This window comes from Dermacentor andersoni, chromosome 11 (assembly GCF_023375885.2).
Source record: "Dermacentor andersoni chromosome 11, qqDerAnde1_hic_scaffold, whole genome shotgun sequence".
Classification (NCBI taxonomy): Eukaryota; Metazoa; Arthropoda; class Arachnida; order Ixodida; family Ixodidae; genus Dermacentor; species Dermacentor andersoni.
The window spans coordinates 53,049,341-53,069,343 of NC_092824.1; the positions used below are offsets into that span (position 1 = coordinate 53,049,341).

Genomic DNA, 20,003 nt, shown 5'->3' on the forward strand with positions numbered 1-20,003 from the left:
CTGAGGTTCCGGCACAAAATTCAACCAGAAGCAAGTTTGGCCTTTTCCCTGGTGGTGTTCACCATTTCCCTTCCCAATTACTAGCAGTCATTTGAAAACGATACGTAATTCTACTCACTTAAAAAGAGCGTTTTCGCGTTCCTTCAAGAACAACTTCAATTTTGTCTAATCTTAACTAATGGCAATACAAAGTCCAAGAAAACAGCTAAACTCTCAGCTACGAAAATCGCTTTCATAGGCACGTAATTTCCAATCGTAGTTCGACATCAAGGAACCTTTCAAAAATATTTAAAGGTTGCCTTTGTCAGATATCACAATTTTAGTTCATGAGCTGGTCTACTCGAAACGGCGGACGATACTTCTACAAAAAATTGAAATTGAGATAAGAATTCCCTAATTATGTTTTTAACTAATTACATTATGGCCCCTAGTGCAATTTACAAAATCTAGCCGTGGAGTTCGCAAGGCGGAAACACTTGGAACGAATTTTCAAGGTGACACCAGTTTCGACAAATATTTTCCCGAACTTTGCGAAGAAATGCATTGGCATTGCAGTTAAATTCTTAACGAAACGTCGTTTCTTGCACTTAAGCAGACAAGTAACTGGGACGCCAAATGCATTTCTCCGCAATGCATTTCTCCATTTCTCCGATTTATATCTCGCAACTGGTGTCGTCCTGAGAATTCGTTCCAAGGGGACCCGCCTTGCGAAGTCCACTGCTCGAATTTGTAAATTGCAATGTGGGTCATAAGATAATTGGCTATAAAGATAATCTGTGAATTCCTAATGAGTCCATTTTGGATTTCAATCTTTTGTGCAAGTAGTTTCCGCGGCTTCGAGTAGACAGGCTCATAAACTAGAATTGAGTTATCAGCTACAGGCAACCTTTAAAAAATTTTGAAAGTGTTCGCTGAAGCACCCTGTATTAAACATGTGTGCTTTTATTTGAAGCTAGGAGGACCGATTTTGTTGAAAAAAATCTCTGTTATACTAAATAAACTCTACCTGTGGGCCAAATATACAGATAATGACTTGTTCGGTGAACTCTCCACATTTCAAAAGCGAGCTACAGCGCATGAAATACAATAATATAGGCATTACGTTAAGTTGTGTCCATTAAATTACATTTGAAACTAAGTATATGATACTTCTAATGTTCCTAATGACATTTTGGGCATTACAGGGCGAATACGTGCTGCGTAGCACGTAATACGTGCTTCAAGATGCCCTGTTGGTGTACCGTCGGTTCGTGGTGCAATTATAAGCAATACTTACAATCTTACGGGCGCCACGACGATGTCTGCGTTCAGTTCCTCCAAAGTACTCATCTTGCAGAGTGCATCGACGATTTCCCTCAGGGCCAGGTCCAACCCTCTGCGGTAAATGTCCGTATATTTGAGAGTCAGTTTTCTTAGCGCGCAGTCTTCTTTGGCGAGGTATCTGGCGAACAACGCGTTGGAGGCTTCGTCGCGATAGGGGAACACGCTGTGCGAGACACCGAGTCCAGTGATGCTCTTGTTTTCAGTGAGCTCCCGGATCAGCCAACACGCAAGGGTGTCGCTCATATAAACCTCTGACACGTCGAGTGTTGTCACGTGATCCATCCCTAAGCCGAGTGACCTTAATCCAGGCACGGGCACGTCGACTCCCCATTCCTCTCCGAAGTCGTTCACCTTGAGGGCGACGTTTCGACGCTGTGGCATTGGATTGAGCATTTCGAGCAAGATAGCGTCGTCGTGAGGTGATAATAGATTTACTGGGCAGATGGTAATGCTTTTCAAAAAGCGATTGCGATTTATTGCTGAACGCATCGAAGCGCGACCCAACCAAATGACCCTGAATGTTATCGCTGTAATGCAACGATGCTCGGCGAGAAGACGCTCGGCAAAATCCAGTGCCCTCTCTACGCACGAGACTCGCTCAGGGACCCGTGCAGCGAACCCGCACACGTGTGCCTGGACACACTCGATTAGGACGGCACCTCTGCTCTCTCCTCGCCCATCTCCCCCAAGCTCCAGGCAAGCACCTCGAAGGACCTCGTTCAAATCATGGCGGTGTTTTATGAGGCTGCAGCTGCCACCATCCTTCTTAGTGCATGGGATGTTCAGCAGGTCGCAGTGGATGCTGACCCTGTCGGGTGCAGGTTTGGTGACGAGAGCTTGCGAGGATTCAGACATGGTTCACCGGCCACTTGTTTGGCGAAACGCTGTGCAGACGCAGACCTGAATGCAGACTTCAGTCGTCTCACGTAGAACCTGCGCGTAGAAGAAAAAAAAAGGTGTGCGTAAGATTTAGCGGATAAAGAGGTGCTTCACTATTAAAGATGACCAGCGCGTTTCGCGCGAGGGATGTTAGTTCCGTTGTATAGCATGTTTTGACCACATAGAGAAAGAATATCGCCAACCCTGGGCCATTTATCTAAAAGGCAAGAAACGCTGCGAAGATTGGGCGATGTTACTACTCGCCTATGTGATGAACAATTTGTGTCACGTCGCCAAGGCCACGGCGAGTTCCCTGACGTTAGAAGTACGCCAAGCCGCCCACAACGGTTGAAAAAAGTCCCAGTATCGCCCGAAAGGCGAAGCACCGATTGCGATAGCAAATTAGTGAATAGCTGTACCGGGTAAGGAGACTAGTTTTAGCAACTGTATATAAACTGTAAACATTCACTTACTATCGAAAATAACAATGATACAATATGCAAGCCTGACTCAACGAGGACGTAGAAAAAGCAGACATCCACAGGCAGTCCTGTCTTTGTGTGTCGACTGCTTTCTGCGTCGTTGTTCAGTCGCGCTTACACATTCTATCATGGATTGAAACCAACAAGCCCGCCAACGTAATTTATCTAAATTAACAAGCACGGTGTAACGCACGCACAGGTGAACATGAACCCACCGCGCTCATGAGAGCGGAAACTCGCTGTCAAAATGCTGGAGTGGGGAATCGCAGCAGCACCAAATGAATTTATCTTCGGGCATCTGTCGCTTCAGCGTGAACAAAACGTCGAAAGCACAGCGCATACCAAGCTACCGGCACTACGCGCACTCTACAAACATCAAAGATCGCTTTGAATACGAGGCCCGTGCAGGCGCCCACTTGCGCCACGTCGCAGATCGCTTTCAAGACACACGAGCGCCGGCAACGCGTCCCTACGGCTTCCGTCAAAGGCGTCTACTATGGCGTCCGCCATTCGCGTGAGTAACGCTGTAGGAGACGCCGCGGTTGTCTCCACTCTTCGGAGCGGTGAGCGAGCAGGACTTCTTCGTGATTTGGGAGAGGGAAAATACGCTCAGTTCTGCACCCCATATGGGAGCTCGGCGCAGCGTAATGGGGAATGGGGGCGGGGAAAGAAAGATGAGAGGATAGATGGGGAAAGGGAGAGTAGGTTTTAGGCAGCAGACGTGAGCATCATCCAGGGGCGATGGCCGGCGCTCGGGCAGAGGCCGTGCGAGGCCGAAGTCTACTGGCAATCTAGGAGCCCGTTTGTGTACACATATTCAAGCAGGCTGCACCCTACCAGCCGCTGGAGAACAGCCACCCCTCCCTCGCCTGAGCCCCGTGCATCGCGCGCATCAGGAGAGGGCACGCTTCCGGCTCGCGTTCCTCGCTGGCGCACGCGAGGTGCTGGATGGAACCGCGTTCGCCTGCTCACCCTCGAACGCTTTCGTTCGCACATACAGCATACGGCGCGCGGCGACGGTTTTATCGCCCTTGGACTTTATACACTGTAAACGGAAATAACTCACAGGTGGGAGTATAATGCTTGTCCTCTAGCGACCCCCCGGTTGGGAGTTTATTATGCTCCGTATGATCGCAGTAGAATTTTTACTCCGTGCGAGCGGAATGTTTGCGTGGAACCATGGGAGTTTTCTTTCTGTCTTTTCGTTATTTTTTGCTTTCCAATGGACGGAGTCTGTTCGAGGTGCAACGGGAGTATAAAAAGAGGCATCGTGTCAGTTTGCGCGAAGATCTTTACATGCAGAGGCTACTGGTCAAATTTCGAAATATACAAATTTCAGAATGACGACTCACATGTTCGTTCGTACGAGATGTGCCTCTCTGAAATTAACAGAATACCTTAATCAACAGAAACTGTTAACTCAGAATAGCGAGAGAGAAATATTAATCGCGTAATTTTTCAAAATTAGCATGCCTTTCTGTGAGTGCTGAAGCGACTTCGCACACTGCCGGCGTTCGCGGCCAAAAAGTAGTGCGTTAGTTCCTGTAAGCAAGAAAAATGTAAGTGCGTGTGCTTCATATGGAAAATTCCATTTTTGCGATATAGTGGTAGCGTAGCAAGAAATTATTACGTGTGAGCATGACCCGCAGCAGCCGACAACATCGAAAAGTGCGCAGTCATACATTTTCTGCACCGCACTACTTGCTCAACGTCCAAGCAATCTCTCTCGGTTGTGAAAAGGAGCTACATCGCTGATTTGTCGAGTGAAACCTTAAACTCGGAGCCAGCAGGCATGCTTCTAAATCAGGGTCTGGGATAGAGCATAATGTTAATGCAATATCGGAAGCAACGACGTGACAAAAACCTATATGCGCGATAACAATTCGATTAACATCGCTCAGTAAGGAGCTTTATTTACAGAACGCATACTTATGTCCTACCGTTTTTCTTCGGGCGAGGATATCCATACACACATACATAAAAACAGTTGCTTGCACTCCGGTCAATTTCACTGGCAACACAGCACCGCAACGAACTTGGGGTAGTGAGTGTGGGTAGTGGGGTAGTGCTTGGTAGGGCTGTACGCCATTCATGTGCGACTATAGCACGGACGTCGTCGCTCGAACAGTGGCTGCTGTTGCCATTGCTAGTCCTTTCAAAGATAACAGCGGACGTCGTCAGCATGTACCCAAAAGGACATAAAAGTCGTATTTCACGTACTGAAGAACACAAGCCACGGTCACGCAGCACGAAAACACAGTCAGAACCTCAGCCGACATCACGGGCCAGTGAGCATCTTCGAGGTATATACCTAAGCCTTTTTCCGCACTTGAAAACGTTGCTGTTGCATGCACCGTTGTCAGCAAAGTGATCAGAGCTAACGTACTTGAAGCTGAGATACAGTGAGCTTCAGGTATACCTACAAAACTTTCTGGAAGAAAATACGGGAACCAAATTGACTAAATGCTGTCACGGAACGACGCTTCACAGATGTAAACAAACCGTCAGCCATGAGCACTGCCGACCCCGCCGAACGCGCCCGGTCGCTGACGAGGCGCACAGCCTCATGGGAAGTGCCACGTGACCAACCTGTTTCGGCGGAGAGGAGTATTTTAAAACTCCCTGTCGGAGATTCACAGGAGAACAAGATTTTGAAACGGAGTAAAATCGCGTCATGTCGCCGGAAATCCTGCCACAGCTAGTCAACAGAGTGAAACGAGGGAATGGCGCTGTATTGCTCCCACACATCGGAGTAAATATTCGAGGATGGGAGGTTTTAGGTCATATCACATGTTAAAAATTCCCAGGTGGGTTTATTTTCATTTACAGTGTACGAAACCTCATGGCTACGGCAGGAATGCGCCTGGAGTGCCCATATAATTGCTGTCGCAAGAAAACGCTTAGAAGGCTGCAACCGCGAAAAGACGTTGGCCTTTGTGCGCGCATTCTCGCCTCGTTCCCCACCGTGCACTCGACGGCCTCAAGTTGGCGTGAGCTCGCCAGTGCTGTCTCCCTTCGCCGAGCAAGTGGCTTCGTGTGCGCATTCCCTGCTTCTCTTCCTCCTCGCTGAGGCAATCGCCGGTGGTGTCTGTGGCCTCTGCTGCGACAGTGGCGGTCGGAAAACCTTAAAGGTCAACTCTGGCGATTTCTCGGTGTCCGCTGATATTAATACAAGCTCCAATATACGCTCGCTTTTGCACTCTGGTTATCGACCGGTGCCAAACTGTATTGCTCCAAGACATTTAGGTTTGCTGAAAATGAATTTTAAATGTTTGTTGCGAGTTCTCTACTTACGTCTTTTTACTAGCCCCCCTGTGTTTCGGACATCAGAGACTACGCCGCCACTGTCGCTGAAATCCTGCCTGAAACCAACGCTGTCTAGTCCCGAAAAATTGCACAATCTACTTGTGTCATCAAGAGATATCATCAGCCATCAGCTCCGCTTCTTTGTCGTTAGCCTCACGTGTATTGCGTGTCTAGCACGCGTTTACACCGTGGCATGCGTGTTTACACTGTGGTAGTGTAGGATCTCGCGTCATCGACTCATCGTGACGTTCCACATGGCAGACAACCCTTCCGGTTTCGGTATCTCATTTATGGGTTACTTAAAATTATTGTTCACTTTATATGCAAATTGCACCATCCTACTGGTGACAGGACTGTCAATACACTTTGAAAATGACAACGGTCTTATCTGGTATTAAAAACAGCGGAGTTGCCCTTTATAAGGCTAAATATATTCAGACGTAGCGTGAGCGCGCGCACACGTTACGTCACGTCGGCGAGAACAACCTGCGTCTATTCTGCGACCGATGGTTCGACTCACTGGCGCCGCCAACGTAACCTGACGCGACCAACGCGCTCGACACGATGATCGCGCCATCAGTGGCACGAGCGCGTCTCTGTGACCACGTGACGAGCACAGTCGGGCACGCACCAGGACGGTGGAGCAGCCCCTTGCAGTAGTTTGCTTGCCTCATTAGTCACGTGGCGCCGCATTCCGCAGCAGTTCGTGTCGCCGCAGCGCTGTCGCATTTACAGTAATGGCGCCAACAAAAACGGAGCCGCTTAGTGAAGAAGAGCGGAAACCCGGGAAAGCAGAGTATCGCCGTTGTTACGTTTCGCCTACAACGCGCGGTAATGCCGGCGCGGATGCAACGGACGCCGGGGCTTCGTTCAAAGCGGCGGACATTTTGGCCCGTTCGACGCCGCCGCAACGCCTCCCCGCCAAGCGTGTCCAGGCGTGTTTCAGTGCCACGTGTCTTCGTGTGTGCGTGTGTGTGTGTGTGTGTGTGCCCTCGCTTGTCAAAGCGCGGCAGCCGGGGAGCGGAGTTCCCCAAATGAGGAGCCAGGAGGTCTCTCGGCTCGACCGTGCGCGCCGTCGTGTGGGCGGGTTGGCGATGCGTCACTACACTCGGTTCACCATGTCTCTCGGCTCAACATGTCTCTCGGCTCGACCGTGCGCGCCGTCGCGTGGGCTCTTCCCGTGACCTTCCCTTTTGGACCGCGACGCCGAGAGTATAAGAGCAGCTGCCCCCGGACGCCAGGAGAGAGGCTCCGATTTGTACTGTTGAGTTACGTGCTCTCCCGTCTCTCCACTTCGGTCGACCTGACCGGCCGCTCTTTTGCTATGTTAGAATAAACAAGTTGTTCTGTTACCAGTCTTCTCTTGCTTTGCCGGGACCTTCGGATGCTTCCAGTGCCCCAGGCCGCCAGGCCAACGCTACCCTTGGGGCTTGCGACCCATTGGCAATAACGGGCGTCAGCACCGAGACCGCAACAACTCGTGCCAGCGGTGCGATTACTACACCGTGAACACAGATTGCGCCAGAAACAAATGAACGACGTTGCGCAGAGCGGGTGACTAAAGCAACATGCTGCCGAACTCAAGCAACAACCAGAACGACGCCATGCCGACGTTCCAGGCTAAGCTTCATGCATTTGCTTCATTTCGTACGTCTCCCTCTTCAGTTCACCACACGTCCACGTCCGTGGCGGGCTGTCCATAACACGAGTGAACATTGCTTCTACACTCGCCTCTCCTGCGTCCTCTCGTGTATATAGGGTCTCACTCAACAGTTCGGCGTTGAAACCGCGCTTTTCCCTTTCGCGGTCGTTCTCGCGATTGTACCAAACGCACCAGCGCACGACCACGCAACACCACGTCGTTACTGCGAAATGCGTACACATCATTCAGATAACTCCCGGAGCAGATTTTGCGCGTACAATTTTTTTGCCTCCAGTGTAAAACGAAGCAACACTAGCGTACAGCGTTGGCCTCAGTCTGTTTATGAACGTTCTCTCTGCCACTAAGCATTGTAATATACCAACTAACGACGAGGAATTCCAAAGCTTATGTACCATACGAAGGCGTGCCGAAAGGAAGGCTTTACGTACTAAGAATATCGAAAACATCAGAACATGTCGACGGGCACAAAGACATATACGACGTTACCTCACCAAACTGGACCGAAAAAGGTGGAGGGGCTTTTGTGGGATACTGGAGATCCGACAACTGCTGAGCAAAATCTGGCGAGTCGTCAGAGGCATTCGCAAAGAGCCGCAACAGCTTTATTCTTTTATCGCCCTCTCATTACATGAGAGCGCATCCCTGAAAGAGGTTTCAGAGCAGTATACTGCAGGGTCCTTTCCAACAGGGCACAACCTTTTCGGCAAATTGCAAGTCATCAGCCTAGTCCACCTCGAGCTACCCTTCCTGACTTAGAATTACCATTCACCATCGAAGAGCTCACAGCAGCAATCGGCGACGGAAACAAGCGATCATCACCTGGCCTACGGAACGGAAGCTTGCGAAGGTTATTCCTATATTGAAGCCAGGGAAGCAGCCAATAAATTACGCCTCCTTCATATCCATATCTCTGCTTAGCTGCGTAGGGAAGCTATTCGAAAAAATGATCTCCAAACGACTGAATTGGTTCCTGGAAACTACAAAAGTTTACCTGGAGGAAATGAATGGCTTCCGGGAAAATAGGTCCGCAATTGATAATGTTATTGCCTCGGTCTCATCAATTGACGAGGCATTGGTCTCTGGAAACATACCTACTGCATTATATTTAGACATTAAGGCAGCATATGATTCGGTCTATCATAAAGCAATACTTGACGCTTTGGAAACAATTGGTCTTCGAGGACGGCTTTACGCATGGATTGAAGACTATATTCAAGGACGCCAACTTTTCATGTGTATACCGGATCGCCCCACGGCGCTATATGCCGTCGAAAAGGGAGTGCCGCAAGGAGCTGTGTTAAGCCCGGCATTATTTAATTTAGTCCTCATCCATCTGAGAGGAAACCTGCCCCGCGGCGTCCAAATCGCACCGTATGCGGACGACATCTGCATTTGGAGTGCGGCGCGTTCCCGCAGTACCACCCAACAACGTCTCCAGAGAGCGCTAGCAAATATGTCGGCCTACCTAAATCCAAGGGGTCTGAAATTGTCCCACGAGAAAAGCGTTGCCATGGCTTTCACGCGGTGGTGTATGGAAAAATACCCACTAGTGTTGGCCCTTCCATACGTCAAGACGCAAAGGTTTCTTGGAGTGACGATCTATAGGAACCTCACAGGGTCGCCCCAAGTGAAAAAACTGAGTGAGAAGATTTCCTCGCCGTCGCATGTACTCCAACTTTTAGCCGGATCACATTGGGGCAGCAACTGTCGATCAATGGTGCTCCTCCATAAGGCCCACGTCGATGAAACACTACGATATTACCTCCCGATCCTGCACAATCTGTTTCCCACAAGCAAGAGAAAACTTGAGGAAGCACGAAACAACTGCCTTCGCGTATGTCGTGGCCTTCCTAAGGGGTCGTCCCGTTCAGGAACTGTAGCAGAAGCTGGATGCCTGCCTCTCGAAGTGCTAGCTTCGCAGGAGACACTTCGGATTCACCTCCGCCACGTCATTCATACGAAGACTCACTTCTTAAAGGATATTTCTAGAACCCATGCTACATCTAGCTTTGGGCAGGCCGTCGGAAGCATATCTATTTCGATTCCTGCTCAGGCGTCACAAATTATACCACGAAACATTTCACCATGGACACTGTCCCCACTGGAAATCGAGCCATATATACCTGGAATCAGTGCGAAAAAGAAAATGCCTCAAGCAGCGACTTATCAGATAGCTTTGGAATATATGCACAAATAATACGCAGCCGCAACGCACATTTTCACAGATGGCTCTACAACTCCACATCGCTCATCCTGCGGACTTTTTGTTCCCTCTACAGGACAACGATTCTCGTTTTGTCTTGAGCGAGCGATATCATCTACTTCAGCGGAACTATATGGCATTAAGGAGGCCCTTATGTATGTACACCGACAGCAGCCGCCAAAGACATGAGTGATTTTCACAGTTTCAAAAGCAGCCCTACAAAGTATATCGAAAAGGCACAAGCGTTGCAATAATCAGCCTGCAGCATTTGGCATTGCTTATCTTCACCGCAGGGCTAAGATTGCTAGGCATTGCATAAAGTTCCAGTAGATACCTGGCCATGCCGGCATTTCAGGAAATGAAAGAGCGGATGAAGCTGCCAGGAATGGACTCCACTACCGCAAGTTCAAAAGAATATTTTTTACAAAAGCCGACGCTTCAAACATGGCAAAAAATATGCCTATCAAGAAAAAGACCGCATCTGGAATCTGCGGCTTTACCAAGATAACTTCCTCCATTACATTTACGCAGAAATGAGACCAAAAATTCCACGACCACTTCCTCGACACTTAATTGTACCATCGTCTTCGACTGAACGTGGCATACACGAACAATTATCTGTACCGCATAGGGCTTACCACTAACCCGTACTGTAATAACTGTTGCAACTTAGAGACAATTGAGCACATATTATAAGAATGCGCCGCGTACAGCGATGAGAGACAATTTTTTGAGCAACAAATGGACATGATTTGCCACGAACCGTTAACGTTACCGAGAATCTTACGTCCAATGTCCGGCCCTTCAAAACAGCGACGGGTTTTGGATTTATTGTTCAAGTACCTGGCAGAAATTGGTATAATAGGAATGCTTTAACAATTGCACACTTCATATACAAAAGCCTAAATTTACCCGCCATGTCACCTGCAAATATTAGTATCAGGTCCACTCGGACATTTCATATTTATTTTTATCATCCTTTTCTCCCACTATCTTCTGGAATCTTTTAATCCTATTCCCCATCCCTATACAGAGTAGCATGCCAGCGGTTATATACGCGCCGGCAAAATTCTTTGTTTTTCTAATAAAAAGCCCCCCCCCTCTCTCTCTCTCTCTCTCTAAAAAAAAGAACGGCGTATCTTAACGTACAGCTATAGCGTTAATTCCACTGGGACGGTACACATCGCGCCAGCCAGATAAGCACGGGTACACGCATCTAGACCGCGTAGATCAAGCGCAAAGCAAAGCTACCAGGAGTCTAGTTAGATAGCAATAAGGGGCACTACAACGTAAAGCTATTTCAAACGTTTCTATTCCAATTGTGCACTCAGCCCTCCACGATTGGTCAAGACATTTTCGGGCCACCTGCACTCTTCCTGTCGGTCACGTGACGTCACAAAACCACGATAGCTCCACGTCTGATATGACGAGCACACGCTGATGACGCATGGTTACACCGAACGAAGGAAAAGTCGTCATTTCTCATTCGACGCCATTTCGCCGTTAGGCCTCTGCTATTGGTCAAACGCTTTCGCGCAGCGCCCACTTCGCCTGTCTGCCACGCAACGCCATAAAACCGCAAGAACTGACCGCGTTATAGATGCATTAATATGCGGAAGAAAACTGAATTTGTTTTATGATTAGCCGAAGACTGCCTCGTTCCGAAAGGAATAGAAGAGCGCTGCTCGCAGAGCGCTCAGGCACTGGCTACTCGCACCTTTCGGAGAGCGTGGATTTATTTCCGTATAATAAATCTTTTTGCCTGATAGTATAACATTATTGAGCCTTTCGGCTGTATACGGCATCGCACTGCCAACTCCTTGTTGAGTATCCGTTTTAGCGGCACTCCTAACCTATGGTCCAATCCTAGCCTTCCGTTGCACGCCACCGCGATTTTCGACCAGCCACCTCAAGCCAAGTAAGGGGAAGCGGACCAATCGTGGACTCCAGCGCCATTACGCGGTCATCGATATTCACTGCGCTGGCTCGGCCCCATCGGAACCCTCTCTGCTTGAGCGTACTCCTCGCTCATTGACAGCCCGTTATATAAGAAAAACCGCTCAATGTAGACAGTGCTATTCGTTTTGAAGGCAAACGAAACTGACCCCCTATATACAAACGTTTGATTGGCCTTTTCAGACAACGCTGCAGGTCAGCGCCTGAGGCTTACGTCGTCGGTTACGAAAATTTGACGTCAGGAGATTGGAGTAAAAACAGATTGGAATAGCTTTACGTTATTGGACCCATGTTGCCAACATGGCTAAGCAAGTACGAGCACGTGTATCGGCCTCGAAATTACGTCGACATCTGTTTGGCGGTAGCTAGCTAAACTCTGATGGGTGTTTGTGCGTGTTACTTACATATTATGTTATTTTGGGTTAACTATGAAACTCTCAAAATGCTTCAGCGCAATTAATTTGGTAGCAACATTTCTTTTTTCTTCTTGGCTGATTTTTTGCTCATTTTTACTGGCAGTTGTGATTCCCCTAACATTCAAATATTTTGCCTTCTCGATTTTTCGCTTACTCTCTATATGCTAATAACTGCTGCACCATAACCCGCAGTTAAGCGTAATAAATCAATAAATCGAGACATAGAATGACCCGATGCAATGCCGTTTCGTTGGTGCTTATAAAGAACACAAACCTAGCGGAATAAAGCATTTGATATTCATCACCTGTGATTTTCTTGCAATATGCGAAAACACCCCGGTGCTTAGATTTAGGCGCAAGTTAAAGAACCCCACGTGGCCCAAATAATTCCCTAGTCCCCCACTACGACGTGCCACTTAATCAGATCGTGTTTTTGGCACGTAAAACCGCCTAAATTAAATTGCTTTGATTTTCTTGAAAGTATGTTATGTTGGCCAAACAATTTAGGGTCTTAGGCATGTGCTCATTATCAGGCCCTCTGCCAGAATTCACACACGCAATGCAGAATTCCTATATGTGTTTATTGTATTACGTTAAAATTGTGCTGAAATAATACACGCCGAGAAAAGCTAAACACATCCTTTATTTCATTCGTAGAAGCACTTTATTTTCTGCTCATTGACTAGCTCCGCTGAAATCTCTCGTGCTTACTTCTCGATGCTGCTGGCCGAAAGATATGTATTCGCCAGTGCTGTCGCGGTTATATTGCATAAAGTGTCATACGACGCACCAATAGCTCTTGTTGTCTTACGTGTGTTAAAAAAAGGAAATAAAAGACTGTTTTTTTTTTTTAATCTTAGCGCGGCGCTCCAGAGCTTGAATCCCACTCAATGCCGGCAGCCTTAGTTGTCTGCTTGAAGAGACCTATAACACGTATAACTTTGTCCTCGACGTGAAAAACGTGACAAGAGAGCCATTCTTGAATCGCTAGAACCAACACGGTGGTGCAGGGCAATGCAGACAATGTACGACTGCGTGCCATTCAGCTTGTCACACACCTGGGCCGTATTCTGTTTTCATTCATTAACCGCAAGGAATGTGGGACCCGACAGCGCTGTTTTAAAACTAAGCTTTTTTTTTCCTTTTCATCTTTTCTGCTGCTGCTGCTGCGCTACCTTGTACGCCGCGTTGAAGGCGGCGGGGGTCGGGGGGGAGGGTGAGGGGTTAAGCTCACGGGAGGGGTGCGGGAGGCAAGATAGGCGACGTCAACCACGTTTGGGTAGAGCGGATCTACAATGCTCTCTGGACGCCGTAATTCGGTGTGACTACCCTCCCTCCCCCTGCAGAAGCATTGCGGGGACTGCCGCACTTGCCACCGTGTTCACACGTGACAGCAACGACTGCCCAGGGAGGAGGTAGGGAAAGGGTACATACGAATCAGTCCGACACAGCCAAGAAACGGGTGATTAACCTTACACTTCTGGCACTCATGGCAGTTCGCCTAACGCAACACGATGGGAATAAATTGCCCCGCCAGAAACCTTTGCAAATGAGCAATGCTGTCTTCAGCTCTCTTCAGTAAAGGAGTGAGTAAATGAACGGCATGCCTCGTCGTGTTCTGTGCCCAGAGAACTGAAATCAAGCATTGCAAAACGTACCATTGTAACAGTCAACAAAGACGGCTTAGTCCGCGGCAAAGTCGGGTGTACTAAGCTACATAGGAAATAACGAGAACGACTATCCACAACGTCTGTGACTCGGAGTGTCCGGGTGCATCTGCGGGTGTCGTCGCAAAGGCCAAGGCAAAACACGCTAGAGTGCGCCAGCCTGCAATGCGACCCCAATGGGTTCCCATACCGAGGGGCAGTGTGAGCGTAACTACGTACATGCCCGATAACGTTACTTGCGAGAGGGTCAGCTCTCCCCTCTTACCAAGCCAATGCAATGACCATCCACAAATCACAGGCTATGCACGACTAGGATAAGAGGCAGCCTCTGCGGCTCGCGTACGCCGCACTATCGCGTGCCACCGCTGTTGAAGTACCTAACAAATCGAAACAATGACTTTTCATTTGAGCATCGCAGCCATACCACGGATCGAACACTGCGTGACGAGATGGTTCTCCTAAACAAGCGGAAATTATGCTCTTGATCACGTGATCGGCAGGCTGCAACGAGCCGCAAGAAACCTCTCAATCGTGTCCTTCAAAGTTCAGGCTACACGCCCCAGACATTGAACAGGATTGTGCAATGCCGAAAACAGACATCATCGCTTTGGCGGAGACTTGCAGTGCTGAGCCGCAACCGACTTCCAAGGAGTGTGCTACTGGAAGCGACAGTCTCACAGGTGCGCCGGAGTCTCCACTTACAAGAACTAAATGGCCGCCCGTCCATCCACTTGACCGAGAATGTTGCCCTGACCACCGGATTTCCAAGCGAGAAGTGCAATTGTTGACGGCGTTGCTGACGCATGCGTTCTGCAACTCAAGTGCGAGGGCGTCGACGTTGCAGTGGCCGCTGTTAACATCGGCCTCTCGGCGACACAAAAAGAAATCGACGGTACCGTTCGCTTCGACTTCGCTCAATATGCACCCGGAGCATTGAACCCTTGTTGTGAAAACACCAGCGTAAATACGCACCACCGGTGTTCATCGCGATTTCACCGTTCATTTGAGGAAACACGAAAACCGCTGGCTGCCAACGTTTATGCAAGAGGTCTTTCGTGTGCGCTTCGGGAGCTGCGACTACAACGCACTATCACCAACTTATTGAGGCGTTTCCTTGTAAAAGGAAATGCAGCAGTTTTCTCATGTGAAATAAGTATGCTTCTGCATCTAAAAAAATTAATTAATTAGCGTTAGGCCAGCTTGTAGATTTTAATGAACGGCTTGAGTACTCGGGTCAGATGCCCATATGCACAAGTCGTCTCCATATAGTGAATCATTCAAGATAGCAGGCAAGAGATTCCAGTTCGTGCTAGACTCTCAGCGTCTGCAACTTGTGCGATTACGCAGGTTCTTGGTTATTATCATAGGTAGACGGCTATCATGAGTACTATCACAGTAATAAGGCACGTAAGCGTAGAGTCTAGGCTCGACAACTGCGGATGACGGATTGACTTTTACTCGCAACATAGTTAAATATAAAGAAAAGAAAGAAAGAGAACGAACATTTTATGCACATCCCACGCAGTGTGGGAATAGATGTAAGCGAAGCATTCCGTGCTGGATGCTTTGAGTGACGATAATTAGCGCCGATGTTGATGGCTGAAGCTTAATTTCGGCAACGTTTAGTCCAACACGAGACTGATGAGTTGGTATTAAACGTTACCTTGCGTGCACCACTGCTGTTTGTGTAGTACACAGAACACGCAGGGAGAGTTGTTTGCTTGAGGCGTTGTTGTGCGCCAGATTTCATAACCTCTGAGAGGGTTGACCATTGGCATTGCCTCGCATGGCACATCGCATTGTGGAAGAAGTATTAAACTTGAATTGGTTTATGGGGCTTTACGTGCCAAAACCACAACTGGAGTATGAGGCACGCCGTAGTGGCAGACTTCGGGTTAATTTTGACACTGTAATGTCATTTAAAGGGCCCCTGAAGCGGTGCAGACAAATGTTGTAGACGCGTAGGGTACAGCTTAAGTAGAACATTCGCACCACAATTTAAGTGCAGCGTTACGTATTAACGGAGCTACAATCGATTTCACGTTACCCTCCTCCCTAGCCATGCTCTTTCCTCCTTAATTCGGTCGCCGAGCTATGGCTCGCCTCATACAGGCCGGTCGCGCTAACACCTGTGCCGGGCAAGACCATGGAGGCGATGGCACTGTCCAGACTCCAGTGGATTGCGCGCGCTCGCGGTGCCCTTCCGCCCGAACTGTGCGGATTCCGAGCGCAGCGCTCCACTGGCGACTGCCTCGCCGTTGTTGTCGGCACGCTGGAGCAGGCCAGGCGCGCCTGAGAGGCCGCATTCCTTCTCCTCCTCGACGTGCGCAGCGCTTTTGACACCCTCCCGCACGAGTCCGTCTTCTCTGCTGTGCGAGCCCTCGGCGTTGTGGGCAACCTGCTTGCCTACGTGCAGGCTTTCCTCGCCGACAGGAAGTTCGCCGTCGGCCGGGCCACCAGCTCGCCTCGGCCAGTGACCACTGGTGTGCCTCAGGGTAGTGTGTTAAGCCCATCTCTGTTTAACCTTACCCATGCTCCCATCATCGAGTGCATACCGAAAGCTGGCCGTTTCCCTGTGCGTGCTCTTGTGTGCGCGGACGACGTCGCACTGTACGTGCGAGGGCCGACGTCTGCCATCACCGAGATGGGACGCGGACTACAGGCGGCCCTGGATTCCGTCGCCGGTTTCCTCCGTGCCATCGGCCTGCAGCTGTCATCGGCCAAGAGTGAGGCGACAATGGTGCACCCTCGCGCTGCCGCACGACGCCACACCGGCCGCGTGCTCATCGATGGTGTTCCACTGAGCTGGGAGCCGACGGTGTCCTATCTCGGTCTGACCATCGACCACCGCCTCACCTGGGTCGCGGCTGTGAAACGCCTGCGCGCCGCCTCTCTCCGTGTTGAACGTGCGGTTCGCCGCCTCCTCGCGCGCGGGCAAGGCTGCCCCCCATCGTTCGCCGTCAGTGTTTATGGAGCGATGGCCCTCTCGCGGTGTTCTACGCGCTGCCACTCTGTGATGTGCGCGACTCCCTGTGGCGCTCCATTGACCGCGACCATCGCAGAGTGCTTCCAGTGTGTCACGGCCTCCCCCGCATGTCTCGAGTGGCGGAGACGCTCGCGGAAACTGGCGCCTGGCCCCCTTCATTGACGGTTGACCTCCGCGCGCTCGGCCACATTGAGCGCCTCTCTCGAGCGCCCGGCGCGGGCCCAATCCTGTCACTCCTGCGGGATCTCCCTGCATCACTCGCGGGCAAGATGACGCAGCTGTTTGAGCACATCGTGGCTGATCCGCCGGCTCCACCACCAGCCTGCCCGCCTCCGAGCCTCGCCGTGCCCCTGGACGTGTGTGTCGAACTGCCCGCTCCAAGCACCGCACGCCTCTCTGCGCCATCGTGCAGGAGGCTGGGCAGAGTTCTGACTGGTGTGGTTTAAACCTGTTGCCAGCTTTGCGGGTCAATGTTGCTAGACTGCCTGCCAAATTTGACGGGAAAAAACACGCTCAAATGTAGCGAATGCAACACGCCGTTTTCGAAGCGCACAGAGTTACCAGATCACACGCGCGCAGGCTCCCAGCTCCCGACAGTACCGGAAAGCTGCTGCATAACCCGCGCGCTTTCGAATCGCTTGCTTGTTGTGGGCCCTGTTCTCCGACGGTACGAAGCGCTTTCTTTCGCTGCACACGCTTTGGCTGGTCCGCGCGGGACGAGGCTTTCGCTGGATCTGAAACTGAAACGCGTCGCATAACGATATATCGCTGCGCGCTCTCGCTACAACGTTAGAAACTGGTTGCATCGCCTTGATTTGCACTGTCAGTCTCCTGACGATTACGCTGCTCGCAATACACTGTTCGGAAGCGGAGACGCGTCGCATAACTCTTGGTGCACGATCTATTGCTGCGCGCTCTCGCTACAACGTTAGAAAAGAGTTGGATCGCCTTGATTTGCATAGGCAGTGTCCTGACGATTACGCTGCTCGCAATACACTGTTCGGAAGCGGAGACGCGTCGCATAATTCTTGGTGCAAAAGTTTTTATATGAATAAAATGATTATGTACCGAGTAATTATTAAATTCATGTGTGTTACATATAAAAACAGTCATACACTCAGGAGTGATCAATGAACGAGCTCGCTTCGTTTGCCAGTTGTTTACTTCGCTCGGCGCACCGCAGTAATCCATGTGTGTCGTTTGCTTTTTTCGTACCATTTTCTTGTGAATCGGCAGTATTTCACTGGTGGCATCAACCATTTCGTGTTTACATTGCTGTCGTGACAGTTAACAACACAATAATAATTTCCGGTCATCCGAAGAGGCGCCTTCGCAAACAAGAGACGTTTCGCGCGCAGCGCGAACTGAACGCGGGCGCGACCGCTAAGGGAAGCGGCGGGGGAAACCTACACCCGTTGGAGATGAAATCGTTCCGCCAGGGGAGAAACGAGCGCTGGCGTCTAGGATGAAACTTGGCGTGCGGTCGTCTATTGCGAGCAGCGCAACCGTCAGGACACTGCCTATGCAAATCAAGACGATCCAACCCTTTTCTAACGTTGTAGCGATAGCGCGCAGCGATATATCGTGCACCAAGAGTTATGCGACGCGTCTCCGTTTCCGAACAGAGTATTGCGAGCAGCGTAATCGTCAGGAGACTGCTTGTTGCAAATCAAGGCGATCCAACCCTTTTCTAACGTTGTAGCGAGAGCGCGCAGCGATATATCGTTATGCGACGCGTTTCAGTTTCAGATCCAGCGAAAGCCTCGTCCCGCGCGGACCAGCCAAAGCGTGTGCAGCGAAAGAAAGCGCTTCGTACCGTCGGAGAACAGGGCCCACAACAAGCGAGCGATTCGAAAGCGCGCGGGTTATGCAGCAGCTTTCCGGTACTGTCGGGAGCTGGGAGCCTGCGCGCGTGTGATCTGGTAACTCTGTGCGCTTCGAAAACGGCGTGTTGCATTCGCTACATTTGACGGTGTTTTTCCCGTCAAATTTGGCAGGCAGTCTGGCAACATTGACCCGCAAAGCTGGCAACAGGTTTAAACCACACCAGTCAGAACTCTGCCGTTGGAGGCTGCAGCGAGGATACAAGACGACCTGGCGGGCTCCGCGGCTGCTGCCTGCATCGCGCCGAGCCTCGGCATCGAAAACCAGTGCCGCCTGCCCTGCCGAGCGTCCTCCACCACTGCTGAGCTCGTGGGCATTTATCTGGCCGCGGACGTGCTCGAGCAATCGCCGCGCATCACTCGTGCGGCGATACTCACCGATTCGAGGCCCGCGCTCCAGCAGCTGCTCCTTGAAGAACGCGCCCCACTGCTCGCCCAGCGTGTCGCGTGCAGGCTCCATGCTTTGCAGCAACGGGGGCTCGATCTTCGCCTACAGTGGGTGCCTTCGCACGTCGGCGTCGCCGGGAATGAGGCCGTCGACAAGCTCGCACGACGCGAACACGACCCGAGCACCCAAATCACACAATGGGTTAGCTTGTTCGACACCGCGCCACCCAGACGGCCGAGTTGCGCGCGGACGCCCGCCACGCCATCTCCCGGAGGTCGGCTTCACTAGGCGCGAGCGCGCCTTCCTCCTCGCCTTGCGGACCGGTTCCGTCTCGCCCGCCGTGAGGAGGCATCCCCATAAGGAGCTCTCTCCCCTTTCTGCCGGGACTGCAGCGCGACAGAAACGTTAGAACACTTGCTGTGTGAGTGCCCGACTTTCTCGAACGCGCGCGCGGCCCTCGCAAAAGTCTACCGTACACACAACCTTCCCTGCGCAACGGTGGACAATCTACTGCACCCCTCGAGATGCATCTCGAGCCAGAAGCACCTCTTCCGAGCGATTCTGGCGTTCGCCGAGGACATCGCCCTAGCTGATCGCCTCTGTGCTCCCTCCCCACACCTACGGCGGTTCGACCGCTGCTGCTCTTTCCCTCTCTCCACCACCACTCTTTTCTATCCCCTCCCCCCCGTGCAGCGCGGTTGAGGTGCCCTCATCTGAGAGACAGTTACTGCGCTGCACTTTACCCCATGTTTTTCCTTCCGCAAACAAACAATAATCTCTATCCCTCACTGGTCCTCCGTCACGATGCGACGTCACATCGTCCACGTCCATTTGTTTTGGAGACCCCCCCC

The 20,003-nt window shown here is 50.8% G+C and overlaps 1 protein-coding gene across 1 annotated transcript in view; it reads right to left on the minus strand.

The window, feature by feature from the left end:
* LOC126517634 (uncharacterized) overlaps positions 1 to 19,374 on the minus strand; it is a 30,250-nt gene extending 10,876 nt beyond the window's left edge. Inside the window, exons 1-2 of the mRNA XM_055064795.1 lie at positions 19,143 to 19,374; positions 1,277 to 2,256 (exon numbers count right to left, since the gene is read on the minus strand). Of these exons, the coding sequence (XP_054920770.1) occupies positions 1,277 to 2,178 (902 nt within the window). The 5' untranslated portion in view covers positions 2,179 to 2,256; positions 19,143 to 19,374. The remainder of the gene's footprint in view (positions 1 to 1,276; positions 2,257 to 19,142) is intronic.
* Between the last annotated feature and the right edge of the window lie 629 nt (positions 19,375 to 20,003).